The 24411-nt window shown below is 41.7% G+C and overlaps 1 protein-coding gene across 1 annotated transcript; it reads left to right on the top strand.

Moving 5' to 3' along the window:
• The first annotated feature begins 1197 nt into the window (after positions 1-1197).
• On the top strand, positions 1198-15624 carry LOC101823194 (cytochrome P450 4A12B). Its single transcript, XM_005072088.4, has 12 exons — positions 1198-1452; positions 2797-2938; positions 3571-3615; positions 3735-3862; positions 9663-9787; positions 10138-10292; positions 10712-10818; positions 10914-11104; positions 11204-11337; positions 12252-12316; positions 12459-12535; positions 14635-15624. Exons 1-12 carry the CDS (start codon positions 1264-1266, stop codon positions 14801-14803), a joined length of 1527 nt encoding a protein of 508 aa, XP_005072145.1. The 5' UTR covers positions 1198-1263; the 3' UTR covers positions 14804-15624.
• The last annotated feature ends 8787 nt before the right edge of the window (positions 15625-24411 follow it).

Here is a 24411-nt window from a genome sequence, read left to right as displayed (position 1 = left end):
GTCTGTGCTAGTGGTGTTATGTTCAGGAAGCTGTCTCCTGTACCAATTCGTTCAAGGGTACCACCCACTTTCTCTTCTAAGAGGTTCAGTGTGGCTGGATTTATGTTGAGGTCTTTGATCCATTTTGATTTAAGTTTTGTGCATGGCAATAAACATGGGTCGATCGGCATTCTTCTACATGCCAGTCTCCAGTTATGCCAGCACCTCCTTCATCTCTTTTGATTGATTTTATTTTACAGTCTAGTTTGTTAGATATTAGGATTGCTACCCGTGATTGTTTCTTGGGTCCATTTGATTGGAAGATTTTCCCCCAACCTTTAACTCTCAGGTAATATCTGTCTTTGATGGTGAGATGTGTTTCTTGTATGCAGCAGAATCCATTCTGCTAGCCTGTGTCTTTTTATGGGTGAGTTAAGGCCATTAATGTTGAGGGATATTAATGACCATTGATTTTTCATTCTTCTTCAATTTGCAATGGTTGTTGTTGGTGGAATTATGTGTGGAATTTCACGCCTTTGTTCTTTTGGCTGTTGGTAGAGAGGGATCCTCTAATGCCAATGTTTTTCTGCTTGTAGTTAACTTCCTTGGGTTGGAGTTTTCCTTCCAAAACTTTCTGTAGGGCTGGGTTAGTGGATACGTATTGCTTGAATCTAGTTTTGTCATGGAATATCTTGTTTTTTCCATCTATAGTGATTGAGAGCTTTGCCGGTTATAGTAGTCTGGGCTGGCATCCATAGTCTCTTAATGTTGGTAGACTATCTATCCAGGACCTTCTGGCTTTCAGAGTTTCCATGGAGAAGTCATGTGTAATTCTGATAGGTCTGCCATTATATGTTACTTGGCCTTTTTCCTTAGCTGCTCTTAATATTCTTTCTTTATTCGGTATATTTGGGGTCTTGATTATTATGTGGCAAGGGGCCTTTTTTTGTGATCCACTCTATTTGGTGTGAACAGCCACTTCTAATGAACTTTTGGTAAAGTAAACCATGGACTCCTTGCTGTTAGCCTTCACCTGTTCTTTTTGCATCTCTTCCACAAATATTTGTGAGCTATGTGGATAAAGTGACATTTAGCCACTGTCACTTGATATGTCTTTCATTTCCCAAAGTGGTTGTTCAGGTTGATCAACTCTGGTCTTGAAATAAAGCTCTGCTCACACCCATCCCCTCCCACCAGTAGGTGGGGCAGTCTTCTTGGGACTCGTAGATTTGAGAGTGTTCAGTGAAATTGAGGGACAGTCAGTGTTCCAGAAGCTGTTGTATCATGAGTGTCTCTACTCTGAGCTTCACCAGATTTCCAGGAAGCATCTCTGGCTTCCTCCAAGTAGCCTGTGTTCTCAGCCTGCTCCTGCTGCTCTTCAAGATGGTCCAGTTCTATATTCACAGGCAATGGCTACTTAAAAATACTCAGCAGTTCCCATCACCACCTTCCCACTGGTTCTTTGGACACAAGGTATGAAGGGAAGGGAAAGGCAGGTGGGGGAGCAGGGAGGATAGGGGTCTCAGAGAATAGCCATCAAATTTACAAATCAGAGCTTGCTATAAAACAAACATAGGTCCTTCATGGGGCATTCTGCTCAAAATGGGACACATCTGAGGTCGTGCTCACTTTAGCAACAGGGACTCGCTGCTTAAAAGAACCTTGTCTTACTTTTGTTGGCTCTGCTACAGATCAAACATCTGTTTTGAGAGTCCTAGACTTGGGAGGTTGTTGTTGGTCCTTCCTAAGCCCTTTCCTTTCCAGGCTGAGTAACTCCCGCAGCCTCACCAGTTCTCGAAAAGCTGGAATTCTTGGTGGTTCCCTGCCCCAGTTTCTCTTCATCTCCTCCTCCTAGCACAAAGCTTGTTTGAGAACATGGCTACCATTAGTGTGGTGGAATCTGTCTCATGCATGGTAACAACAGACAACAATCACAGGTGGTGCCGTGTATGATAAAGGAACTCACTTTGCTATTGGGGAAGCAACTTACCATATAGGTTTACCTAATATTGAAGGAGATGATTGGGTAAATTAGTTATAGGTTTAAATCCTAAGGGTCAGGAAAGTTGTTTTGCAGATGTGAGGGCCATTGCTAGAGATGTGCTATTATTCAAAGTTCATTTATTTATGGATTCTCCTCCTGCACATGCTGTAGTGTGTGCTCCATGTTGCTAAGCACACTATACCTCAATGCCCAATCAAGGGCCTGGCACAAGCATACTGTCTTTCAGAAAGGAGAGAAAAATTAGCTTAGGGTCTGGGAGAGCCTCTGTTGCCTCTGTCAGAACAGGCACAGAACTAAGTAAAAGGTTGCAGAGAGAGGCATGTGGGAAGGGTTGCATATTGACCACATTTAAGAGGAGATAGAGTATTTGGAATATGAATCAGAGTTGAGGTTATAGGGAAAGCTTCTGGGGAATACAGCTTCTTCTAACAGGACCACAGCATCCAGTTAAGATCAAGGGAGAAAGCAAAGGTCTTGAGGAAAGCACAGACAGGCCATCAAGCTGGGCCCCAATCTTAGGTTTTGTTGACTCATCTTAACCATGTCCCTGAAGTTGTTCTGCCCTTTATTTAGGACCAAGAACTACAGAAGGTTTCTTTTTATTTTACTCTTGAGGTTTTGTTAGTTAGTTTTTTTTGTTATTTTTTTTGACAGTGTCTTGCAAGGTAGACCAGCCTGGTGGCCTGGGACTCACTTTGTAGTCTATATTGGCTTCATACCAACAGAGGTCCTCTCTGACTTCAGCCTCCCAAGTGTTGTCATCACATGTATCACAAAGTATTTTTAGTGATTCATCTTTCTACTGATATCAGGTCCCCAAGGACCAGGAGCTTCAAGATATTCTAACACGGGTAAAGAATTTCCCAAGTGCCTGCCCACATTGGCTCTGGGGGACTAAAGTGCGCTTCCAGGTGTATGACCCTGACTACATGAAAGTGATTCTGGGGAGATCAGGTGAGGATGAAACTCCATCACCATTGTGGATCTTTCATTCTGGGATTATGTCTAGGTCTGTGAAGTTGCAGAAAGAAATGACAATTCAGTTACAAATGCCTAAACAGTACCTTTCATTTGTCCTGGTCACAACCTTGCATATAGTCAGCAATACTTACTTAATATTTTCTTGGTACTTAACACTGCAACATTAAAATAGCAGTGTGAGTTCAATTTATTTACCATTTTTGAACTAAATTGGGGTGGTCAGTTGTATATAAAATATATTTCATATCTATAGTGACTTGGGTTTGAATCTGCTAATTGTTTTGTTCTTTATTGTGGATTACTAAACTATTAGCAGTTGCGGTTAAACCACGGTTGTATTTTTCCTTGGGGTTGGGGACATAATAATCTATGTTTCTTGCTAAGTCACCATTCTAATCCTTGGGATATTTAGCTTCTGGCGTATGGAGGTTGCTTCTCTAAGCCAAAGTGTCAAGAAGGGGATGGGAGACAGTGGAAGGCAGCATGAGGCAAACTGCCAATAGACAGTTATCAAGATTTCATGGTGTTTTCTGGTCTTATCTGTAGCTGTCTCAGGCCACTTCATCTTTCTTTGTTTCTAACTAATGCATCACCTTTTTTTTCAGACCCAAAAGCTCATGGTTCCTACAGATTTCTAGCTCCTTGGATTGGTATGTTCAACAATATAAATACTATCTGTAGTTACTCTCCACTTGAGTTTGTCTCTCCAAATTGCCCCTACTTCTAATCCCATTGCTCATACACTCATTTACACAAAATCTCTGTCCAGGGTATGGTTTGCTTCTGTTGAATGGAGAGACATGGTTCCAACACCGACGAATGTTGACTCCAGCTTTCCACTATGATATCCTGAAGCCTTATGTGAAAACCATGGCGGATTCTGTTCATGTAATGCTGGTGAGTCTTTTCCAGATGCGTGCCTCTCTCTTTTGTTCCCTGTCTCCCTCTTCCACACTCCTTTCACTCTCATGTCTACATACCCACTCATAGCACATACTCAGACTCTGCTCTTTAACCAGCAGACACAGTGACATGGAATAACACTCAATTTATCACGTGAAATAGCTTCCTCAAAAGTCAATGCATAAAGGATCTAGGTGTGGGGAGGAGAGGAGAGGAGAGGGGAGGGAAGGGGGGAGGAGGGGAGGGGAGGGGAGGGGGAGGAGAAAGGAGGAGAGGAAAGGAGATGGGAGGGGAGAGGTGGGGACTGGAGAGGTGGGGAGAAGTGCTCGTTGAACATTTGATGAATGAAAAAGACTTAAAGACCGAGATGATTCCCATTAGGAACACATGTGCAGGTCCATGGGCTTTCTTTTCCTTGACTATTTTATTATCATATGTGAGTTTCCATTATTTCTTTCACATTTCATTCATCTGTCAGAAAAATGAAGGGTTCCTTGGGGTCCTCTTTATCAACTGAAAGGTTGTAATTGATTCATAAAATTAAAAGTGAAAATATGTTTAATTTTCCACTGAGAAATTAGTTATCAGACTACAAATATTTTTTTCACAGTTTTATAAAAGTTGTCTATGTTAGCTATTTCTGTTATTGATGAGATTAAAGACCCGAGAAGAAGCTGTCAAAGGGAGGGAGGGTTTATTTTGTCTCACAGTTCAGAGGATACAATCCACCGTGGTGGAGACAGAATGGATGGTTGTTTCATGATCCCAACCAGAAACAGAGAAAGAGAAATACCAACACTTCCTTAACTTTCTCCTTTGTCCCTTTTCTGTTTAGTCATGGAATGACCATGTTCTCATTCATGAAAATTCTTACACCCTATGTCAATTCTACAAATGTCTATACAGAGATACTCAAAGGTGTGCTTCAATGGTGGAACCTAAAATATATTTATTTTTATTATATTTTATTATTTAAAGCAATTTTTAAATTTAAATAGATTTTAATAAAATTCTTCCTCTCCCCAAAGTCCTTCCAGATCATATCACCTTTCATACTCCCAACTTCAAGTTATATAAAATCAAACAAAAACACAATACAATATCAACAAAAACCCCCAAAATCAAGAAAACAAAATAAAATACCACCTGGAAAGAAAAAAATCAAATTATAGCCAAATAAAAGCACACATGAGACCTGCCCTGAAGTGATTGTTATACCCAGTATCATTCCATTGGAGAAAACTGATTTTTTTTCCTCTCCCAGAAGATATAAATGACAGCTGTTAACCTTTACCCTAGTGGCTGTTTTTCATTCATTCATTCACCTATTCTTTTAAATATATAACAAAATAAAACACGAAAAGCTAAAATAAAAGCTATCACATGGAAGGTGGACAAAACAAACCAACAGAAGAAAAGGGGCCCAAGAGAAGGCACAAGAATCAGAGACCCACTTATTTACACACTCAGGAATCTCATAAAACAACACCCAACTGGAAACCATAATAAATACTCAGAGGACCTGGTATACACCCATGCATGCCAGTGCATGTTGCTTCTGTCACTGTGAGTTCATATTAGCTTTGTTCATGTTGATTTAGAGGGCCTTGTTTTCTTGGTATACTCCATCCCCTCTGACTCTTACACTTTTTCTGCTTCCTCTTCTGTGGGGTACCCTGAGCTCTGAGGAGGGAGGTTTGATGGAAATATCCCATTTAAGGATAAGTGTTTAAAGGTCTCTCTGAATAATGTATAGCTGTGGGTCTCTATATTTCTTCCCATATGTTGATGGAGAAAGCTGCTCTGAAAGTGGGTGAACTGGCACTCATCTATGAGCATAGCAGAATATCGTTATGAGTTCCCCATTCCCTCACCCTCCCATCCTCCCATGCTTCCTTCTGACCCCCAACCCACCCCCTCTCACTCCCCAGGGATAGTGAGCCCCTCCACAAAGGGTCATCAAAGTCCATCACATCATTTGGGGGAGGGCCCAGGCCCTCCTTCCCGTATTTGGGCTGCAGTAGTATCCCTCCATAGGGAATAGGCCTCCAAAGTCCATTTGTGATCTAGGGATAAACATTGGCTCCACTGTTAGAGGTCCCATATGCCTTGGCCTCCTAGCTGGCACCCACATTCAGAGGGCTTGGTTCAGTTCAGTGCTGGTTCCCCCGATTTACAACTAGAGTCTGCGTGCTCTCATTAGGTCAGGTCAACTGTTTCTGCGGGTTTCTCCAGCACCATCTTGGCTCTCTTGCTCATCTCTCCTCCTTCTCTGCAACTGGATTCCGGGAGTATGGGTCAGTGTTTTTACCTGTGGGTGCCTGTTTCTGCTTCGATCAGCTACTGGGTGAAGGCTCTAGGAATGGTAACCAAGGTACCATCAATCTCATTATAGGGGAAGGGCATCAAAGGCAGCCTCTCCACCACTGCTTAGATTCTTAGTTGGTGTCATCCCTGTGGATCTCCTAATATTCCCCCTATGCCAGACCTCTCTCCAAACCTGTACTAGCTCCCTCTATCAAGGCATCTCCTTCTTGTCCTCCTCTATTCCACCCCTGTCTCAGTCCTCCTGTTCTTCCCTTTCCCCTTCTCCCCCTTCCCTTCTCACCTCCCTCCCCCCCTCCCCGTGCTCCCATTTTGCTCAGAGGTTCTTGTCCCCCTCCCCTTCTTCGGGGAACCATGCATTCATTCTTGGGCTTCTCCTTGTTTCCTAGCTCCTCTGGCGGTGTGGATTGTAGGCTGGTAATCCTTTGCTCTATGTCTAAAATCCATATATGAGTGAGTACATACCATGTTTGTCTTTTTGTGACTGGGTTACCTCACTCAGGATGGTTTCTTCTAGTTCCATCCATTTGTCTGAGAATTTGAAGTTCAATTGTTTTTTCCCCTGCTGAGTAGTACTTCATTGTGTAAATGTACCACATTTTCTCTTTCCATTCTTCAGTTGAGGGGCATCTAGGTTGCTTCCAGGTTCTGGCTATTACAAACAACGCTGCTATGAACATAGTTCAACATATGTCCTTGTTGTATGAATGTGCATTCTTTGGGTATATGCCCAGGAGAGGAATTGCTGGATCTTGAGGGAGACTGATTCCCATTTTCCTGAGACACCACTATACTGATTTCCAAAGTGTTTGTACATGTTTGTACTCCCACCAGCAATGGAGGAGTGTTCCTCTTTCTCCACATCCAATTCAGCATAGACTGTCATTGGTGTTTTTGATTTTAGCCATTCTGGTCAGTGTAAAATGGTATCTCAGAGTTGTTTTGAGTTACATTTCTCTCATGGCTAAGGATGTTAACCACTTTCTTAAGTGTCTTTCAGCCATTTTAGATTCCTCTATTGAGAATTCTCTATTTAGTCCTACACCCAACTTTTTAATTGGATTGTTTGGTGTTTTGGTGGCTAGCTTCTTGAGTTCATTGTATATTTTGGAAATCAGCCCTCTGCTAGATGTGGGGTTGGTGAATATCTTTTCCCATTCTGTGGGCTGCTATTTTGTCTTGCTGACTGTGTCTTTTGCCATAGAGGGTGATGTTTCTCTGATTTCTTTCTCAGAGCATTTATTGTCAATATATAGTAGGGCTACTGATTTGTGGTTTGAATTTTATGTCAGATATTAAAACAACTACACCAGCTTGTTTCTTAGGTATATTTGCTTGGAATATCTTTTTCCAACCCTTTACCCTGAGGTGATGTCATTCCTTGGTGTTAAAGTTTGTTTCTTGGATTCAGCAGAAAGATCCTGTTTTTGCATAATTATGTTAGTCTTTTTGTTGAGGAATTCAGACAGTGATGTTGAGAGATAACATTGACCTGTGATTTTTTTAAATTCCTGGTATTTTGCTGCTGCTGTTGCTGTTGGTGGTGTTGGTGTTGGTGGTGTGTGTGTCTGTGTGTCTGTTTCCCCCTTTTTGATTTTGCTGGACTGTGATTACTTATTCCCTGTAGGTTTTTCTTGAGGGGAGAGGTGCAGTTAACCTCTTTAGGTTGGAGTTTACCTTCTATTACCTTCTGTAGGGCTGGATTTGCAGAAAAAATGTTTTTTTTTTACCATGGAATATCTTATTTTCTCCATCTTTGGTGATTGGAAGTTTTGCTTGGTATAGTATTCTAGGTTGGCATTATTGGTCTTTCAGAGTCTGCAGCATATCTGTTTAGGCTCTTCTGGTTTTTTGGGTCTCCATTGAGAAGTCAGATGTTATTCTAATAGGTCTGCCTTTATATGTTATTTGGTTTCCTTTTAATAAGGTTTAATAACCTTTCTTTGCTTTGTATGTCTATTATTTTGATTATTATGTGCCAAGGGGGCTTTCTTTTCCAGTCCAGCCTATTTGATAATATGTGTGTTTCTTGAACTTTGATAGACATCTCCCTTTTTAGGTTAGAGAAATTTTCTTCTGTGATTTTGTTGAAAATATAGTCTGTGACTTTGACTTACATTTTTTTCTCCTTCACCTATTCATATTATTTAAATTTGGACTTGTCATAGTGTCCCAGATTTCTTGGAAGCTTCGTACTAAGAACTTTTTAGATTTAACATTTTCTTTGACCAATATATCCATTTCTTCTATTGTGTCTTCAGTGCCTGAGATTCTTTCTTCCATCCTTTGTACTCTGTAGTACCTCTCTGGTTCCTGTTCAAGTTTCTAAAATTTTCATTTCCACACTTCTCTCAGTCTAGGTTTTCTTTATTGATTCTATTTCCATTCTCAGGACGTTATTAGTTTTGTTCATTTCCTTCCATTGTTTGTGTTTTCATAGATTTCTTTAAGGAATTTATTTGTTTCCTTTTTAAGGAAACAAATCATATTCATAAAGGATGTTTTATGGTCTTATACTTGTGCTTCAACTATATTGGAATATTCGGGGCCTGCTGTGATGGTGGTATTGCTGGGCTCTAGTGAGACATTGTCCTGGCTGTTGTTGACTGTGTTTTTACTCTGGTGTCTCGGCATCTGGGATTGGGAAGACTGTAATTCTGAATGATGATATCTGCTCTTGTCTTTGTGGAGTAGGTGTTTTATTCATTAGTTTATATTTCCTCTATGGGTCTTAGGAGCATGTGGTGACTGTGTTTTACCTTTAAGAAAATATTCCATGTCCTGACAGGTGTGAGCACTGGGGCTCCGGGTAAAATCTGTTTCTGGTTACTGGGATTTAGGAAGGGTGATGATCTGGGAATGATGGAGGAGTTTCACAAGGGGGAAGAAAGCAGGTGTTCCACCAGGATCTGCTTAGTTAGTCTCCTGGGAATGGGGGTAGAGAGTGAGGAGAGGTCATAGCAGTATGTCTCCTTAGAGCTGGGCTTAAAACTGAGTGATTTGACTTGGGGGAATGGAAGAAGGGGCAAAGATCTGCAGCTAGCATACTTGCTCCCCTGGTTAGAGTGGCCAGTGGGTTCCTCTTGGGGTTGGGGAATAGGATAAAGCTGCAGTTGGGGAGGGAGTTTAGGAAGGGAAGATCTAGGGGATTCACTGGAGCTGGTAGCAGAGGAGAAGGGAGACTGCAGGAGGTGTTTTGTTGTAGCACTGCAGGATTAATTTGGAGGAGCAGAAGGAGAGTACAGGTCAGCAATTAGCCTACCTGCTTCCCTGGCTGGAGTGTCCTGTGAGTTCCCAGGCAGTCCCCTTGGTGTTTCTTAATCCAACCAAGTTGACAGTGGAAATCAACCATTGCAACATCTAGAACAGGGAGTTAGACAATAGTATCCAGAAATTCAGTGAATGAGTCTGGTCTAGTTAGCACCACCCTTCTTGGAGACTTGGGGTCAGATATCTACTTCTATTATAGGATAAATGGGAACAGATTGTTGGCCAGGATTCTACCCTGGAGATCTTTCAACACATCTCCTTGATGACCTTGGACACCATCATGAAGTGTGCCTTCAGCCACGAGGGTAGTGTCCAGTTGGATAAGTGAGTAATATGTCTGAACTATACGGTCTTTGATCTTGTCAACTAATGTGGCCTCATCTGAGAGGCAGATAGAACATCTTAGATATTAACATTCACAAAGCACAGGATCATTCCTTATACAGTAAGAAACTAGGTGAAACTCTAACTCAAGATTAGGCACTAATCTGCCTCAGATGTACCATGGATTCCCAGACAGGTGGAAGCCTGAATGGCCATGCAATCTTCTGAAGACATTGTGGTTACAAGGGTATAAGACAGAAGCAACATGAGTCCTAGGGTTATCTCTGTCCAAATTAGGAAATCACCACTCTGCCTCTGGGTCATATCTCCTTTTGTCATTGTGTTCACAGAAAATACCAGTCCTATATCCAAGCAGTTGGGGACCTGAACAATCTCTTTTTTTTCCGTGTGAGGAACATCTTTCACCAGAATGACACCATCTACAGTCTGTCCTCTAATGGCCGCCAGGCCATCAGTGCCTACCGACTTGCCCATGATCACACAGGTTCTGTTTATTTCTTTTCTCTCTGCTATTTTACAAGGTTCAGTCTAAAGAGGCTAACCATGATCCTAGTGGCAGAGCCAGGACTAGGACCTTTGGTCCTCTGAAGGATTTAAGATGAGTTCATGTTGGGTACTTTCTTAGTACAAGGAAGCTAAGATGTAGGGTTCTAGATGACACTCAGTGGCATCACATTGGTAATATTAAATGAAATAAATCCAAACAGCATTCAAAAAGATCTCCAGTTGTTATCCCAAGGGTCAGCCTGATGTCTGTCAGATGTGATAGACTCTCACATCTTACCCAACCTTTGACCATATACACCCTGGCCTCTGGGGGAAATAGAGGTTGAGAAAGAGGGTACATGGTCATCTTGGAAGCTATATTCTCAACTCATTATAGTAACTAATGTCCTTGGATAGACCAAGTGATCAAATCAAGAAAGGCTCAGCTTCGAGATGAGGGAGAGCTGGAAAAGGCTAAGAAGAAAAGGCGATTGGATTTTCTGGACATCCTCCTGTTTGCCAGAGTGAGTATGTGAAACCTGATGAGCAGTTTGAGACTTGACCTAGAACCACAAGAGTGATGAACAAACATTACTCTTTCATCTGTGGCCTTCTCCAGATGGAAAATGGAAGCATCTTATCTGACAAGGACATACGTGCTGAGGTGGACACGTTCATGTTTGAGGGCCATGACACCACAGCCAGTGGAGTCTCCTGGATCTTCTATGCTCTGGCCACTCACCCTGAACATCAGCAGAGATGCAGGGAGGAGGTCCAGAGTCTTCTAGGAGATGGAGCTTCTCTCACCTGGTGAGTGGGAGCTCAGGATAGAAGAGATTCCTGTCTTCTGGTAATGGGAGCTCCTAGTTGGACCAGCTTTGTATGACTTTCAAATGAAACTCATTTCAGGGATCACCTGGACCAGATGTCCTACACCACCATGTGCATCAAGGAAGCCATGAGGCTCTACCCACCGGTACCAGGTGTGAGCAGAGAGCTCAGTACACCTATCACCTTCCCAGATGGTCGCTCTTTACCCAAAGGTATGAGTTTCCCAGATCAATTCAGCTGAGGTAAAGAAGAATGGGAATTCCTTGTTTCTTTTTTTTCTTTTGTAGGTTTTATAATGTAAAAATATTTTAAATTCAGATTAGAAACAATCTTATTTTTGAAGTCTAACAGCTCTCCCATTCTTTATCAGTAGTGATGAAGGGACTTTTACTTTAAGTTAGAATGTACTGTGTGAATTTCTTTACATACAGTTAGAATTCAGCAAAATCTCAGTAAATAAAAGCCAACCTCTATATCGAATTTCAGCATTTAGGCGTTAATTGTTAAATTATTACTTGATACAAAAGAGAAATCAGTAAATCCTGGGAAAGATGTGTTTCCTTCTATGGATGAACGCAAATGAGAAAGTTCAGGAACTCCCAAGTCATGAATGAAATGTAGTTCACTGAGGATTCCTCAAGCTGATGGAAGAGTTCAGTTGATCTTAGTCCTGCATCATGGTAGAAATACAACTATTGAATCACTTATCATTGGGTATGATTTCCCTCTCTGCCATACTGAAGTTGTGTGGACAAGAAAAGATTATCAGTCTTGCTGAGACTCCAGAATCTCATCTGAAAAATAGGCATACAATAGTGCATTTTTGGAGGTTGCTTGTGAATGTTGAGTGTGGCAAAGGGTAATGGAAAATATTTGATGAGAGTTATCAGTTCCATTGATATAATAGTGATTCTCAGATGCTTTCTTGTTCTTACACCTGGGTTCATGGCTTTTGGCAACTAACCTATGCTCAGTGCTTTGACAAGGTCACCCTCCTTTCCTATGATCAAAGTGGTGATTTCTAGCATGAGGGCCATTTGTGTGTGCAAGTTCTCTGCTGAATAAGGGAACGAGTGCCCTACCCCATTAACATAACCAGTCTCTCTTTATACTACTAATCCCACAGGTATCTCAGTCCTGCTCTCCTTTTACGGCCTCCATCACAACCCAACTGTGTGGCCAAACCCAGAGGTATAAGGAGCAATGGGAAAAGGTCAGGGGAAGGTATCTCAAGTACCTACCACTGTTCTCACTTCTGGATATTTGGTTCCCTTATGAGTTGAAAGCAGAAGTTTGACTCTTATCTGCCTTGGACCTGGTATTCTCACTGCAGGTGTTTGACCCCTCTCGATTTGCACCGGAATCTTCCCGACACAGTCACTCATTTCTGCCCTTCTCAGGAGGAGCAAGGTGAGGTGTCCAGCTGTGTGTAATGAGTGGAGAAAAGGGTATATATCTAGCATTTGTGATTGCCTGGGCTTCTATGTGACATTTCAGGTATTTGTGGGTGGAATGCATTCTCTGTGCCCACCCAAAGAGTTGGTATTTAAGGAGGCAACATGGGTTTCTTTGGGCAGACTATTTTTCCCCAAAGCCATATAAGTTTGTGTCAGTGTGTGTTTCAAATTTCACTATATGTTGACATTTTCACTATTTCTAGAATATGAATGTTCATACTTGTGGTTTCCCATGTAAACTGACTCTCAGGCATTTGTTTTCCTCAACTGCCAAATATCTTAAAGGATGTATGTATGTCCCCACCATTCTCTACTAATTTTACCATTTCTGTTTAATTCACCAATCAGTCACAACAATGAATAGAAAAAATTTTCATGCTTCTAGAATTATTTTGGAGCCACTTTTAGAAAAGTACAGAACCCACTGTGGATGGATGGATACCAATGAATTGTCCTTATACAATTTTGATTTCTAACTCAACAAAATTTTCACTGCCTATTAGTATATTGAGTTTCCCAATGAGCAAAATTTGGAGAAGGATTTTACATTGTAGGGCTATGATCCACTTAGCCAATTTGAAAAATGGTGATAGTACATTAGGCCTGACCTGTCTATAACATATACTAGTGTGCACACTAACAAACATTCCTGAAATAGCTGTTGAATTCAAAGGTTACAGTCCAGAGAGATGCTGTGAAAATAAATGAAGGCTGGAGGACGAATCCTCTTGTGGAATGTGGATTGCCAAAGAAATAATGAAAAGAAGAAGGCTTTTCTGCTTCCACAATTCTGTGGCTTCTGTTATGCAAAATCAGTTTGCACAGAACAGGCTGTAAGCATATTGTTTATCTAGAATGAGTTTACCTAGGCGTGAACGCTTCCTCTTAGGGATCAATGATGAGGTCGGATAGATGAGTATCAGGTAGCTAAATTCACATACAGAAACGGTTATTCAAGTCCTATGCTGTGACAGGAACACAGACATAGGTTCTATCTTTGGTTCATCAACAAGAACAGAAAACTGGTGTACACCTCTTTGTGAAACAGACATTTCTTTCTTCTTTGATACTTTCGTTTACTTACTGAGAAGTTAATAGAATGGTCCACGTTCCTGGCACTGTCCTAGGCCATGAACTATGCTGTGGCCTCAAATAAACCATCAATTGTACCTTGAGTGTCCAAGAAAGGAACATCAGGCAGGAGGATGAGGGCTAGCTGCTCATTGTTCTGAACCTTGATCATGTAGAAGGAGAGAGAGAGAGAGAGAGAGAGAGAGAGAGAGAGAGAGAGAGAGAGAGAGACTCTCCTTGGCCTCTACAACATTTGCTGAGACAGAAAGTAGGGGCTGGGCAGGTAAGAGTTGGGGAGGCAGTCATTCATTCACAAAGGTGTGACTGCATCTGAGATATCTAGACACTATACCACCAGACAGTGAGGATGGGGGGGTCAATATGAAGAGAAGGGATTGGGGGACCCTCGAAGTCTGGGACAGGACACTGAAGGCAGCAGGCTGGGACATTCCTGGAATAGAACTAGAGGGCTGCAGGTGCTAGTAGACTGAGGAGGAGTGGGAACCTGACCACTGAGGGGGAGGCTGATGGGCAGGAGCTTGAAGATCCCCAATCCAGTATGTTCTCCAAGAACTTCTCCATCAGCATCCAACGCCATGTGAGGATCATATAGACGTTTCCCCTAGACAGCGAGTCCTAAGAATGTGATCCATCCCTCCCCCATCCAATGGGATCCACACTGGCAGATCAGAAACTCTTAATGTGAGAGTCAATTAGCCAAAGACTAGCTGATTCCTTGCCTCTCAAAGCAGTATTAGAGTCAGTCTCAGAAAAGAGGGCTATTTGAGAAAGATTAAGATAGCTAGAGTCAGGGCCCAGAGCAGAGGCATCTGCATATGACTAGCAAGGAAAAGGGTCAGGCTGAATCCCATGAAGGAGTGCCCTGAATGCCCAGTTCTATGCTAGGGCACCAGGGACAATGCCTACACAGCTCAAGACAGAAACTGAAGCCACTTATTTTACTGTCCCTTTCTGACCCAGGAACTGCATTGGCAAACAGTTTGCCATGAACGAGCTGAAGGTGGCTGTGGCCCTGACCCTGCTCCGCTTTGAGCTTCTGCCTGATCCCACCAGGATCCCGGTCCCCATACCAAGACTCGTGTTGAAGTCCAAGAATGGGATTCATCTACGTCTCAAAAAGCTCCAATAATCTTCTCAGGACAAGGATAGCTCCAATGGCAAGCTGCCTGCCATCTTGTCTTCCTGTCACTCACTCTCATCCCAGACCATCTGCTCGCACCCCTTTCTTTCTTCCCTCCCTGCTCCTCTCCTCCTGTGTGCGTGCTTCCTCCTCCCTGTCTGTCAGTCTTTCTTCCTTACCTTCTTCCAGGGTTGCCCCTTGCTTTCCTCTCTGCCTACCTGAATGTTCGTCTGAGCTTCCACCTTAATAATCTCCCTGACTTCAGCCCTGCCTGCTCTTCTGGCTCTTTCTTTCCTTTCTGCTGCTTGTCTATCGTTGAATGAGCTTTATACTGATGCCGTACATGATTACAACAGAAGCATGTGCTCTTATGGTTCTAAATATCAGACATTTAACATGATTTCACTGGGATGAAGCTAAGATAATTGTAGTGCCAAGCTAGCCTCTCAGCTATTGCTATGCCTGTTCTTTTTCCTTTTACATAATCTAGTGTTGCATTCCTGGGTTTCAAGAGCCTTCCTAAGAATCAAAATCTGAGACCATCTTTAAGAGTCTCTGCTTCCTTCTCCAGATCATCTCTTTATCTTTCCAATGTGTATGCTCACCTTGTGCCTAAGGTGGTAATACTACTGGCCATGATCTTAGTTCTACCAAGATTAGGACATGTGTGTGTCACAAGAGCTATTGTACAATTAACCTAACACAGTCCCTCCCTGCCTGTCACCTCATATATCCAGCTAAATCTCTTCTTCAAAGTCTCCTTCTGTAGCTTATTTTTAAAGCAAACCTGGACATCTTTTCTCCTTCCTGTAATAAAGTTCACAAGGTGACATGCTGTTCCTATCTTCTTTGAAGTAGAGGGAGGGAAAGAGAGAAACCAATTGTGAGAGAGACTTTAGGAGGTGACAGATCCCTTTTGAGGCCCGGAAAAGGAGGTGCCATCTGCTCTGTGGTATTATAGATCCTCTTCAGACTGTCAAGATGGATCCCACATGCTTCAGGGGCCCTCAACTCTGTGATATCTGATACCTACACTCGCCCAACTGTAAGGTTCTCATGTGACTGAGCTTAGACAATGGGCTCTTATCTGTGAACCCAGAGGAAGAGAAACAGCTCTTGAGAAAAAAATCAAGCCTCCAGGCTAGTAAAGGATTAATATTACTCACTAATCAGGCCTCCAGTCTATTCAAAGATTAACATCCCTCACATTTGATCCTTCAGCAGAGCACCAAGCCAGAGCCTGATTTGACTTGAGCAAGAAAGCATTCAGGTTAGGTCAGTCACATGAGGATTGGGAACCTTAGCCAAGCCATCTGCTAGCTTGCCTCATATTAGTGTGGCAGTTCATCAGAAGGCTTAGTGCATGGACAGCTACCCTAGCTCAAAAGGGAAAATAGGCCTTGCTAGTGGGAGACCCCAAGCAGAGCCTCCCACACAGGACTCCTTGGTGACCCTCTGCCTCCCTCTCTGGCAACCCTGAGGGAGAAAGGACCCATGTCCAATTACTGCCTGAGTGCTATTGCTCACGACACTGGTGACTGCTGCCTACACACATCACTCATACACTTGTATCATGTTCACTGGGGTGTTGTCTCTGCCTCTAATACCTTATTTGAGCTTGAACTTGCTTCTCTTGTTTCTTGTAAACACAAGTTTCCAAACTATTTCTAGGTCAAAACTCTGGATGCTGTTGATAAACTTCCTGAGGCCCTCTGCTTGGGATAGGATGTCATTTTCTGCTTCCCTGAATGGGTTTCATGACACTATACTATCTTCAGGCAGGACCTTGCTCCCAGTTCCTTGGCTTTTCAGGTAGCTAGATTAGGTCAGCCATGTTCTGAGAAGGAATAGAAAGGAACAGGTTGAACATCTGTACAGAGAGTTTTGAAAGCATCCTGAAAACTATAGAACTATAGAAAGAGTCCAAGTAGCCTAAGAACCTTGAGCAAAAGGAGCAAAGTTGGGAGAACTATAATAATTCACATTAAATTGCGCTACAAAGACCCATAAGCAAAAGAATGTAATATAAGATCCATTACATACACAAATGGAACAAAACTCAGAACCCAGGAGCAAAGCCATATATTTACAACCAAACTGAGTTTTTTTCAAAGTCAGTAGGAATGAATATGTTGAAGAATGGAAAATCTCTTCAATGAATGGGAGGAAGCTGATGTCCAATTAGACCTATACATCTTAATATCTAACTGGCTACAGCAGAATATAGGAAAGAGACTCCAGTACATTGGGCTAGACATAATTTTTTCTGGGATAGTCTCTAATAGCATAGTCAACAGATGTTTAAACTAGACTAATGGAACATATCCAACTAAAATAGCTCCTGGACAGCAGAGGAAACAATCAACACACAAAGCAGAGACAATGTGTTCCAGCTATTCGTCCAATAAATTAACAGAGTATGCAGGAAACTCAGCAGCAAAACCCAACAAAAGTCTGATTTTAAAATGGACCCAGATTAGAAATTCCTCAAACAAGGATGTACAAAAGGAAACATATATGTTAAAAACGTACAGTGTCACTTAGGGAAATGCAAATAACAACCAACATGGAGCACTATTTAATCACAATTTAAACAGTTATAATAAAAAGAAAACAATTAAATCTTAACAAAACTTCAGAGAGCATTTATATAATGGTGTAGGATCACAGTATAAAACACAGAGTCACATCAAAAACTATACAGAGGCAAGTGGTATAGTTTCTGGTACAGTGTTTGCCTGAATTCATGAGGTCTTGGATTCTATCTAAAATACCACAAAAGGAGAAAGAAAAGAAAAGAAACTAGAAAGAGCTATGGTATGATCATAATATTACTGATGGGTACGTATGAAAGGAATTGAAATTAGAGTGCTGAAAGGATGTCTGCTCTCATGTATTCATGACAACACTTTCGTTAATAGCCAAGACACAGAGTCAACATTGGGTGCTCATACATAGGCAAGAACACAGAAAATGAGTTATGTGGTATGCATGCATGATTAATATTTTACGAATATTTTGGAATAAAAAGCATAAAATTCTGCCATTGGCAGCAACATGGATGTAACTGAAGGACATTGTACTAAATGAAATAAGTTGAACACAGAAAAGTAAATACTGCTTTTTCTAATATGTGGTGAAGATAAAAATGATCTCATAGAGGCCTAATGGAAAAGTGGACATAAGTACCTGGGAATGGTGTGTGGGGAAGAATGTTGGAAGGGAGTGGTAAATGGTTGAAGGGGTGCAGTTAGAAAGGAAGACTGACCTCAAATATTTAAAGCACCATAGCAAAATTATTATTGACAATAAGCATGCAACTATATTAATATATTTAGTCCAGAGGATTTTGAATATTGAATTATTTAGTGTTCCCAATGCTAAGAAATGACAGATGTCTGGGGTAATAGATTGCCAGCTACTTTAATGTGGCAATACACACTGAAATGTCACAGTGTGCCCCATTAGTATGCCTATTAGCAATAAATACTTCCTGTGTTTGAATGTTAATTACCATCACTTATTCCATGGTTATACCTTTAGGTAATTCTAACTTTAAGTGGTGTATGATACTGATGCTGACATTATAAAATGGAGTATGAATTTATTATTTAAAAAATTTATTTTTCATTTTGCATACCAACCCAGTTTCCCCTCAATCCCCTTTTCCCGTCTCCCACCTCTCCCACTTCTCACCCACCATCTACTCCTCAGAGGGGGTAAGGCCTTCTTTGGGGAGTCAACAAAGAATGGCATTCCAGGTTGAGGCAGGACCAAGTCTGCCCCCACCCCAATCAAGGCTGAGCAAGGCATTCCACCATATAGAATGGGTTCCAAAAAGCCAGTTTATACACCCAGGATAGGTCCTGAGCCACTGCCAGCCCCCTCAACAGATCAAGCCACCTAACTATCACCCACATTCAGAGGGTCTAGTTTGGTTTCATGCAGGTTCTCCAATTGTCAGTCCATAGTCCGTGAGCTCCCACTAGCTCGGGTCATCTGTCTCTGTGGTTTTCCCCATCATACTCTTGACCCCCCTTGTTCATATGATCCCTCCTCCCTCTCCTGAACTGAAGTTCAGGAGCTCAGCCCAGTGCTTGGCTGTGGGTCACTATATAGTCTTCCATCAGTTACTGGATGTAGGTTCTCTCATAACAATTAAGGATAGTCATTAATCTGATTAAAGGGGAAGGCTCATTCAGACACCCTTTCCACTATTGTTAGGAGTCTTAGCTGGGGTCAACCTTGTGGATTCTTTAGAATTTCTGTAGCACCAGTATTGTGTGGGAATCAAGATTCACTAGACTAAGTACAGATTAAGTGAAGTTTATTTGGGGAGAATGTCCTAAGCTGGAAAGTTTAAGTCTTGTACCTAATATTTCTATCTAGGAAGAGAGAACAATAATTGTGACAGTCTAATCTTCAACCTCATCAAAGACCTGAGAAGGAGGGTAACAATACTAGGGTGGGCAGGAAGTGCAGGCAAACAACTTCCAAAAGGTTCAGCGAAGGCAAAAACAGGCTACCTGGACAGGCACCCAAAGTCTCACAGCAGTATAGGGGCAACCAACTTTGGCTGAGGCCTAGAGTATCTGACTGACCAATACAGGGAGGTAGAAAGGCTGTCTTACCCTGACTTGGCAAGGGTCAGCAGTCTTCTAAGTTTATCTCCTGCAAACACAGTAGGACAGCATGTCCAAAGTCAGCAGTCGAGGTGTGGTCAGTTCTTTGCCCAAGAGGCCATTAGCCGAAGAGAGAACAGACTCCAGAAAGAGTATCATCAGTGCCCAACATCTTTTCGGGAAAGCTTGGTGTTGTCAGGAGCAACTGTATCTCAAGTCAAGGGAGTACTAATATTAAAGCATTTAAATGCCATATTCTGCAGGTCTATAAAGTGTTTGAAGATCAAATATCTATGTCTGATTAATCTCATAGACAAGAAACATGGTTGATAAAAGTCTGTAATTCTCAGAAACATAGTTGTACAATGGTTGAAGCTTTCCAAAATAATTTAGCAAGGACAATGACTTCAAAAATTATATATATATAATCCTCACTAACAGAGATAGAACTGAAATGTCTTGACTAGAGATAGAACTGTAAAGTGCAATATAATAAAATGTCCTAAGTTGTATCAATATGCAAAATGTATATACATCAAGATAGCTTTATATTTGTATGCAAAACATCGTAAACAGAAAGAAGACCCTAAACAGTCAACATACAATAATTTAATCATTTAAATTATCTATAGCTAACAGTTGCTAAAGTTAGTTTGTAGCTAGCTGCCAGTGTGTTCGCAGCTACAGTGCTACCATACTTCACAACGATCCGAGGCTAAGGGCTAAGGATGAAAATAAAGACAAAGACAGCGGCTCATTCTTCCAAGGAGAATGGCATTTATTATTATAAGAGTGGAGCCTTATATACCGAAGGCAGGTATGGTGGAAAAACACCAAGGTCAGAAGCCTATGTTCCCAGGGCCCTCCCGCAAAGGGGTGGGCCCAAAACAGGAATTAGTATTTAGACAATAAACAGGAACTTGCATGCAGGTCTTACTGGGAGGAGGGGATGAGAAATGTTTTGCTAAAAGCTCCTAGTAACAAGCAGTCAACAGACCCCCATGGGGGAAGTGTGCAACATTAGTTCACTAGAAAATATGTTAATCTACCTATATTCCATTCTAACCATACCTTTCCCATCCATACCCTTAAACTTATCTGAAAGAGATGCCTGACTCTGAGCATCATCTTCCATACCCAGCCCTAAACAACTAAAATCAACCCTATGCAGGTGAATACCATCCTTTAAAGTCAACAGTAGGGAAAAGGGGCGTTGTTTCTTTAGAATTATTTCCTGCTGAAAAGGGATGACTGCAGGGGAGAAAATAGAGCAACGAAAAGTCTTGAGATGATTAGCCATAACATTTGTAGCTAGTCTCTGAGTGGCAGAAGATGGTTGACTGGAGTCTTATCTGAAGCACTGGCCAGGGTGTAATAAGAAGGTGCACCATTTCAGCTGGCTAGTCTGAAGTGGTGTTTGCTAGTTCAAAGGCATCAAGTTGAATCAAATGGAATCGATGAAGTGGGGCTCCATCTTCTTTCCGGAGAATTCAAAGATTACTGTTAGGATATTTTTTGTTTGCTGTCTAGTCTGGCTAGTCTGAAGTGGTGTTTGCTAGTTCAAAGGCATCAAGTTGAATCAAATGGAATCGATGAAGTGGGGCTCCATCTTCTTTCCAGAGAATTCAAAGATTACTGTTAGGATATTTTTTGTTTGCTGTGGAGAACTTAAACATTAATATCAGCACAGAAAATTTAACTTCCATAGGTAAACATACAGGGAAAGGTAACAATAAGGATGAAAATAAGAATGAGGAAAATTAGAATTTTAGAGAATACAGATTTAAGAAAATAGTAGTCCTAGATTTTGTTTTCTTTTGTCTTACACCAATTGCCTTTTGATATGAGACAGAAACTCTGAATTTTATTTGAACAACATGTTTGAATTTGGAGGAGGAGGGCCAAGTCCAACTCCAAAGTCAGGTTTGATTTTTATGTGAACAGGGACTACGATAGTGCTAAGAAGCAGGGAAACAGAAGACAAGAGTTTAGTATAAATATTTTACCATAAGTCAGATTCTTCTTTGTATAATGGTTCTTTCTAGACAGCTATCATCCCTTCTTTAGGCATCTACATGTTCGGTGTCTTTTTGTTTTTTGGAGATGGGTTTTCCTGTAAAGAAAAAACCAAAATACTCCCCCCTACCTGTGTGAGGTGTCCATACAACTCGTGGGATATTCCTTGATGGATGACCTATCATTTCTCCTCATCGAGAGGTTTCTCCTGTTGGAACTGGATCTTGATCAACTATGATCCAAAACTTTTCTTCTCCTGTAGAAACAAAGGCGAAGCCACTCCCCCAATGTAATGCATATCCTGGTTTCCATATTGAGGTCAATACATCCTTGAAGTACACTGATTTTGTTCAGAAGTTTTTTCTATAGTCCAGTGTCTTTCTGCAGCTGTTTTCCTTTCTCGTTAGCATTAAGAAAGTTTAATGTTAGTAAAGCATTATGCAATCTGTGTTTGGGGGTCTTTGTTCCCCCTGCCTGTTTATAGAGCATTTCCTTTAAAGTGTGATTAGATCTCTTAACCACTGCTTGTCCTGTAGGATTGTGTGGCATACCAGTTATACACTTTATGTTATAATATTAAAAAATACAACTAGTCTGTTGAGCAGAGCATGGGACTCTTAATCCCAGGGCCGTGGGTTTGTGCACCATGTTGGGCACCAGATATTTCGAGGCAATCAAGATTCACTAGATTCAGTACAGGTTAAGTGAAGTTTATTCAGGGAGAATGCACTTACCCAAGAGGCGGGTGACAGCTGCAGGTTCCAGCTACAAGGATCCACCCAGATTGTTCCCTGTGACCCTACTGGAAGCAAGAGAAATAGACAGCTCTGGGGTCCAGGTCCCCAGATCTAGTCCTCCTTCCATCACATCCTCGCCTGTGACCACGCCCAAAGAGGCATGGTCAGTGCTACAGGTGGGGGCAAGGTGGATATCTCACTACACTTAGATGCCCTTCCCTCATACCAGAAGCCCTAGGAGCAATTGGACAGCCCACTCTGATCAATTCAGTGATAAAAATCCCCATGAAGAAACAGTGTGCAGCCAATTAACAGTAACTGGTTTCCTAACTGAACCTATTATTATAATACCTTATGCCCTGCATGGTCCTCAGACAATTGTGGGGAGTGGGAAAAGACCTGAATAAATGAAACATTGAGTACTGTGTACTGTTGACAGGAGTATTGCTATATCAAGGACTTAAGCCTCATACCTATAGGAAATTAGCAAAGCTTCGCTTCCCTGGGTGAGGCTCAGAGGGATAACAAATTCTTCCTTTGGTTCATGCGCAGATATTGACAGTGTGTGAAGAAAGTGGCCACCATAGCTTTTTTCCCCTGGAGAGACTGAAGAATGCTCCCCTGTAGAAGCCTTGACTACCATGATTAACTAAACCCGCCCCCTTGATCAGCTGTGTGTAAAAACATTCCCTCTCCGTTCAACCATGTAAATAAACACACAGAGCTTGGGAAAGGAGAACTTCAGCTTCTCCATCAGAGACCCCAGTCCACTCAATCCCAGCTTTCTATGTGTGTCTATGTCTCTGTGTATGTGTTTGTCATTTCTTCATTCCCTTGTCACCCCAGTCAGGTCTGTCTCTGGAGCAGTGCAGGGACAGAGCAGACACTGAGGAGGGCTGCATTCCTGATGCCAGGCATGCTGTGTTCTGTCTGATCAGAACTTCCAGAAACTGGGCATGGTGGTACAAACCTTTAGTTATAGAACTCGGGATGCAGAGACAGGCGAATCTATATGAGTTCTAGGACAGCCTGGTCTACAAAGAGAGCTCCAGGTCATTAAGGACTACACAGAGAAACCCTGTCTCAAAAAATCAAATGAAACCAAATGAAACAAATCAAAACAAAAAATACCTTTAGTGGAGCCTGGCTCACACAATCCCCAGACACTGACATATGCCCAGTTTCACTAATGCTGTACCTTTGTGATCCTTCAGCAATCTTGTCCCTTAAAGCCCTCAGAAACTGTCTAGAACTTTCCTGTCCAGGGCTGTGCCAGTCATGTCTTGCTTTCCTGCGTCCACCTGATCAGCCTTACCTGGTGTAAACAACAGAAACTAAAATGTGACCTACCTACCCTCAGACACAACAGCATGCACTGTCCTAACGCTATGGAGACTTTAAGGAGACCTACCTGAAAAACCCACAAACACTTGTGGGCTAGATCACTGAAGCGCGCGTGCGCACACACACACATGTATCATCAATGTTGATATTGTAAGTGAAGATTCTTCATGGGGGCTACAATACTGGAGCTAAAACCAGTGTAACTACCCTACTGATACCCTGGGGCACATCTCCAGAAGAAACTCCCTTGAAAAAAATAAAACAAACAAAAAACTACGCAACAAAATCACTAGGACCAAGTGATCAACCACACATTCAAGTATAAGAATGAAGACACAACTAACATAATAAAGAATATCTTTCCTGTAAGTGCAACAAAAGAAATCAATTTATTGCCTTAAGCAAAAAATCAAAACAATAACTTTAAGGAAATTTGATAAGATGCAGAATAATACAGACTTAACTAAAACAAAAAAATTGATCACTTGAAAGAGAAACTCAAGAAAGAAATGCAGATCATAAAAAGAACCAAACAGATGCCACAGAGAACTCAGGAAATGAAATAAAATAACATTGTGAGACTCAATAGCAAATGGCATTATGCATAAGGAAGACATAAGACGAAATGACCCCTTATAAAGTTAAATGATCTCCAATTCTGCTGCTTTGCATGATTGTTTGTAAGCATCTCTTGTTTATCAGGTAAAGCTCCTTATTTTGAATCCATGTCCTTATCATGATGCATTCTTATATTCTAGACACTATTCCAAATGTCAGCACTATGTAATTCATTCCCAGTCTTATCCTTCATATGTCCTCACTGTCACATGTGTGTGTTTTCTTGTTGGGACTGGGAACACAGGTATATGTTTGCACATGCAGGTAGAAGCCAACGGTG

This window comes from Mesocricetus auratus, unplaced genomic scaffold (genome assembly GCF_017639785.1).
Source record: "Mesocricetus auratus isolate SY011 unplaced genomic scaffold, BCM_Maur_2.0 Super-Scaffold_100014, whole genome shotgun sequence".
In the NCBI taxonomy this organism is placed as follows: Eukaryota; Metazoa; Chordata; class Mammalia; order Rodentia; family Cricetidae; genus Mesocricetus; species Mesocricetus auratus.
This window is presented reverse-complemented; position numbering and strand designations above follow the sequence as displayed.

Bases quoted from the DNA above. Each gene is read 5' to 3' on its own strand.
- LOC101823194 (XM_005072088.4), top strand. From the start codon at position 1,264: ATGAGTGTCTCTACTCTGAGCTTCACCAGATTTCCAGGAAGCATCTCT. The intron at 10,819-10,913 runs GTGAGTATGTGA...GGCCTTCTCCAG, and splicing joins ACATCCTCCTGTTTGCCAGA to ATGGAAAATGGAAGCATCTT. The intron at 12,317-12,458 runs GTATAAGGAGCA...TTCTCACTGCAG, and splicing joins CTGTGTGGCCAAACCCAGAG to GTGTTTGACCCCTCTCGATT.